The 5,755-nt window shown below is 37.0% G+C and overlaps 1 protein-coding gene across 1 annotated transcript in view; it reads left to right on the top strand.

The window, feature by feature from the left end:
- Positions 1–5,755, top strand: part of SH3D19 (SH3 domain containing 19) — a 105,541-nt gene that overhangs the window by 88,916 nt on the left and 10,870 nt on the right. The window contains exons 13-15 of the mRNA XM_012660017.1: positions 1,613–1,685; positions 2,650–2,780; positions 5,015–5,073. Coding sequence (XP_012515471.1) covers positions 1,613–1,685; positions 2,650–2,780; positions 5,015–5,073 — 263 coding nt within the window. The remainder of the gene's footprint in view (positions 1–1,612; positions 1,686–2,649; positions 2,781–5,014; positions 5,074–5,755) is intronic.

Raw genomic sequence — 5,755 nt, 5'->3', positions numbered from 1 at the left:
CCATTTGATCCAGCAATCCCATTACTGGGCATCTACCCAAAAGAACAAAAGACACTCTATGAAAAAGACACCTGCACTCGAATGTTTATAGCAGCACAATTCACAATTGCAAAGATGTGGAAACAACCCAAGTGTCCATCACTACGTGAGTGGATTAATAAAATGTGGCATATGTATACCATGGAGTACTATTCAGCTTTAAGAAACAGTGGTGATATAGCACCTCTTATGTTCTCCTGGATAGAGCTGGAACGCATTCTACTAAGTGAAGTATCCCAAGAATGGAAAAAGAAGCACCACATGTACTCACCATCAAATTGGTGTTAACTGATCAACACATAAGTGCACGTATAAGAATAACATCTATTGGACGTCGGGCAGGGGGAAGGGGGAGGAGGGGACGGGAAAATGCATACACAAAGAGTTTGATGTGCACCATCTGAGCGATGGACACGCTTGAAGCTCGGACTTGGGGGGTGAGGGGGAGCAAGGGCAACATAGGTAACCTAAACATCTGTACCCCCATAATATGCTGAAATTTAAAAAAAAAGAAAAAAAGAAAAGATCACTCTTGAACTTTACTCTCTCCTCTAGCCAATCTAGGCAGTTGGCTAGATAGATAGAGAATATTAGATGCTTTTTGCTAATTTACTTAGAATTACTGTTGAAGAAAACATTCAGATTAAATACAAAATGCAGGCCAGGCATGGGAGGTAGCATTGCTTTCAAATGAGAGAAAGCATTCAGTTAAGTGGTAATGAATGAAATGGATTTTACTTTTTGTGAATTATACTTTGTGGAAAGTCATTAGCTCTTTTCATTACAAAAGGCAAGAGCATAAGTCGCAGGACTTTCTTCTTTACCTATCCTAATGAAGACACAATTTTTAAGGCTCTGTTCTTTTTTTTTTTTTTTTTTTTGAGACAGAGTCTTGCTCTGTCACCTGGGCTAGAGTACCATGGCATCAGCCTAGCTCACACAACCTCAAACTCTTAGGGTCAAGGAATCCTCCTGCCTCAGCCTCCCAAAGTACTAGGACTACAGACATGTAACACCACACCTGGCCAATTTTTTTTTCTGTTTTTAGTAGATACAGGGTCTCTCTCTTGCTCGGGCTGGTCTCGAACTCCTGACTTCAAGTGATCCTCCCAGCTCAGCCTCCCAGAGTGCTAGGATTACAGGCATGAGCCACCACGCCTGGCCAGCTCTGTTCTTAAGGTTTAGTCCTGATCAAAAGTTTAAGGGAAAAACTACCCTTGAAAGGGAAAGAGGTCAAAAACCACTACTTTAGGGTGAAATAGGTACTGTTTAAAAAAAACAGTTAAACAGTTCCCTTTTGCTTTACTCTCTCAGTTTAAAAAAAAACAAAAACAGAACATACTAGGGGATGTTATAATTAAGAGTTATTTTCGTCCTCCCTTGGCAAGGACACATTCTTTTTCAACTTGATAATGATTCCCTTGTTTGGCTCAACTGTGTGGTTTGCATCTTGAACTTACAATGTAATTGTGTCAAGAGGACTCTAATGAGGGGAAAAAATTGGTCTCAGAGTGAATAATAAATCCACCATCTATCCTGCACACTTCATTCACAGCCCTGTTTTCCCCATAAGGATCCAATCCACGCTCAGAAGCCTGTTGACAGTAGCACTCCTCACGCTGTTGTTCTTCATGATTTTCCAGCAGGTAAGGACATAAATAATAAAATGGTAGAGCCATAGATCCAGGAGCAAGGCATCCTCTCTGGAACCTCCTTCTTCATTTTCTTTGCCTATAGAGTCCTAGACTGGAGGGGTCATCTTATCCAGCACTCTACCTTCAGCAAGGATTGATTGCACCCAGTCATTCCAGAAAGCTTGGTTGCATACCTTTGCCTTTCAAACTCCCTGAGAAAGAGAGAGGATGTTCCCCTTACAAATGAACAATAACAAATTGCAACCAGTTGCAAACTTTTTAGCTGTTTCAAAATAGTAGGTACTAATTAACATTTGTAATAAAGTTAATTCTAACTTAATAAGTGAATTCTAACTTAATAAGCAAAGTACTTCTGTCATAAGAGTTGTCTCAGCTACTGCTTATCTAGGAGATCAAAATATAAATATTTTTGTAATCATTTTTTAAATACCGTTTATATCCAAGCCTACAAATAAACTCCAGATTTATTTACAATTCCTTTTTATCCACTTGATAGACTGATTTTTGTTTTATTGTGGAAAGTAAATTTATTTGCTAAAGAGCCGACTGTAATATTCCCTTAGTATTTGAAACTGAAATGATTTTTAAGCATGATTGAGAATAAAGATAATATTATACTATGTCTATAAAACCCTTTCATTGTTCAATGTGTATTCAGCAAGGGATTTATATTGGCACAGTAGGAATCATTGCCTAGCACAATGTTTTTTTAAATCATTTCCCATCAATCAATGCATGGTAAATATATCTAATTTGGTGTTTAAAAAGGGAGCTCATAACAACAATATCCAAAAAAATATATATATTTTTAAAAAGTCAATTTGATTTGTATAATCTGTTCTCACAATCAGTAGAAAATATAGCCTCAGTGGACAGAACTAAATGCTACTTTGTGATCTAATCAAATCTGCAACCAGCATAATTCATCATACATAACTATAATTTTATATTACAGAGCAAATTGATGATTTGAACCTCACTTCTGGAGAAATTGTTTATCTTTTGGAAAAGATAGATACAGATTGGTACAGAGGGAACTGTAGAAACCGGATTGGCATATTTCCTGCCAACTATGTCAAAGTCATTGTAAGTGGATCGTGCTTGTTTTAAGTGGTCATATTGTCAGTGGGTTCTGTGTGACTTGTAGGTTGGGGAAAAAAAAAACCAGAAACTTAGATTCTTTGGTTCTAGTTCTCTCTCTTCCATTGATTTATTTGGCATTTGAAAAATTCAAAAATAAAGATTCTTTCAATTAGGTAATGGTTAATTATTATTATTATATTATGGGGCTTTGGAACTTAATATATAAATGCTATCTGAAATCCTCAAGTGAAGGACCACCACTACAGGTCAACTGGTGAATCAACTGTTCTTGGGGGGTGTTTAAGCACTTAAAGATATATGTTAATTCTTTGAGACATTCAGTAAACATGAATTGAATGGTACTAGATGTCCTGCATAGATGTTGTCTGAGGTTATGGTACCACTTCTTTTCTTAGGAGTGCATTTTATTTTGGTTTTCTTTCATCTTTTCCATTCCCATTTATTTCCATCTTTTAAAAAAAATCAGCTTGGGAATACTAAAGTACTTTACTGGAAATAGTGGTTCATTAATGGTTTCTCACGTAATTTCTAATCTGATTGGGAAAATTATATTAAAGCATCAGAATTTCGACCGGGCACGGTGGCTCACGCCTGTAACCCTAGCACTCTGGGAGGCCGAGGTAGGCGGATTGTTTGAGCTCAGGAGTTTGAGACCAGCCTGAGCAAGAGCGAGACCCCGTCTCTACTAAAAAAATAGAAAGAAATTACTTGGACAGCTAAAAATATATATAAAAAAAAATTAGCCGGGCATGGTGGCGCATGCCTGTAGTCCCAGCTACTCGAGAGGCTGAGGCAGAAGGATCACTTGAGCCCAGGAGTTTGAGGTTGCTGTGAACTAGGCTGACGCCACAGCACTCTAGCCTGGGCAACAGAGTGAGACTCTGTCTCAAAAAAAAAAAAAAAAAAAAAAGCATCAGAATTTTATACACCCTCATGACCTAACTTGTGAAAGCATACATGTATGTTGGAGCTTTACACGCTAAGCCCAGGAGGCCATGAAACATGGGGGTAAAATGAAACTACCCCTCGAACAGACTGTCTCTGTAGTCATACATAGGAGGAATATGACTCAGTCCCTGATACAACTTATTGATACCCTGAAATACCAATAAACCTGGACTCAATAGTTCAGCATTAACAGCTTATTTGGAGGAAAAAAAACAAAGAATTTTCCATTACATCAGAAATTTAAAAAACAAGTATAACAGAAGATCTATATTTTTCAAATAGAAATGAGTTTAAGTCTCTTGGATTATGAAATGTAGGTCTTAAAAATTGTCCAGTATATATATACCCTGATTCTTTGGAGAAATTCAACCACATTTTCTAAATTAATATTAAGAATAATGTTAGTTTTAGCACTCTTCCTCATTTTTCTTCTGCCCAATGAAGCAGTACTTTAGAAAGCACAATTACCACACTGAAATCAATCACTGAATTTGCCACATTATTGGTATGAGTGTTATTTCTAAGCCCACAAGTTTAAAAAATTGTTTTAAAACTTCGAACCTTTAGAATTCATCAAAAAGGGCTCTGCTTTATTTAATATAAATCTCAGAGCCTTAAGTAGTTTCAGACTGCATGCATTATGGCCAAATATTTTATTACAACCCAGCTCTACTGAGCTTTGTAAATGAGGTATTATATAAACTGCTTGCCACTTACTAGGTGCTCACTAAGTACAAATTCCTTTCTTCCTTCCCTATTCACATTGAAGAGGAAAGAATATTACAGAGTTATCAATATGTAAAGAATCTACAAGTTTTACTGAAATGTTTTATTTTGAGTTCAGGGAAGCATTGCAGAATCCTACCAATACTTGGAGTAGATGGAATAGGGCTGTTGTATGACAGCATGAATACCTGATGCCTGGTTTCTATCTCCAGTCCTTCACAGCTGCAGTTTTCGACGTGGAGAACATGAGACAGAGAAAACTCAGTCAGAAGTAGAATGATATTAATGTGCTTATTCCAGCAAATAAGAGAAGGATTGAATGTTTACTCAAGAAAAGCTATATCACAAGTTATACATTTTTTTTCAAAACTCGAATTCAGGATTTCTTTCCATTTAGCACCTATGGTACCACTTACTCCATTTAAGACTTAGCTAAACTGGTTGGTTGATTTCAATCATGCATTTCCTAATTACTTAACCTGAAATTTATCTTACTAAAATCTGAAAAAATACAATTGTTACCTTGATTTTGTCTTTACCAGGTTGATATTCCAGAAGGAGGAAATGGGAAAAGAGAATTCGTTTCATCTCATTGTGTTAAGTAAGTTTATTTGTGTTCTTTTGCACAAAAATCAAAGGAGGCAACCATTTATATCATGAAGAATTAGCAAGCTTAGACACTTCTAATGTGTGATTATTCAAATTCTAAGTGTGTCTTTTTAATTATGAGGAAAACTTTGCTTGTTTAAAAAGCGATGGTGAATTAAAATCCTGATGAAATGGGAAGAAGCCGACCTAAGCAACTCTCCATCTCAGCACAGGACATACAGGTAGCAACAAAGCAAGGTCTGTCCTGACGCTTCCTACAGCCTGACCTCGGCATTGGCAAAGATGATGTCATCATCCAGTGCATTTTATTTTGACCTTCTGGTGTATATCTACCCACAAGTTTTTAAAAGGTTCAAATATTTTTGTCATGGGAAATATTTTATAGAAATATGAATCGTACAAAAACTGGTAGACGTTTTGTATTGTTCTGTTTTTAAGAGGAACTAGAAGAAAGTGAAGAAAGAGTTAAGTTGAAGGGATTTTCCTTTATTTCTGAGGACCTTTCCAGGAATTTATATACCCTTTTATGTGTCATTGTAACTCCTTTGTGATTTAAAACATTGCCACAGGCCAGGCGTGGTGGCTCAGCCTGTAATCCTAGCTCTCTGGGAGGCCGAGGCGGGCGGATCCTTTGAGCTCAGGAGTTCGAGACCAGCCTGAGCAAGAGCGAGACC

The sequence above is a fragment of the Propithecus coquereli genome, unplaced genomic scaffold (genome assembly GCF_000956105.1).
Source record: "Propithecus coquereli isolate 6110/MARCELLA unplaced genomic scaffold, Pcoq_1.0 Scaffold65, whole genome shotgun sequence".
NCBI lineage: Eukaryota > Metazoa > Chordata > Mammalia > Primates > Indriidae > Propithecus > Propithecus coquereli.
This window is presented reverse-complemented; position numbering and strand designations above follow the sequence as displayed.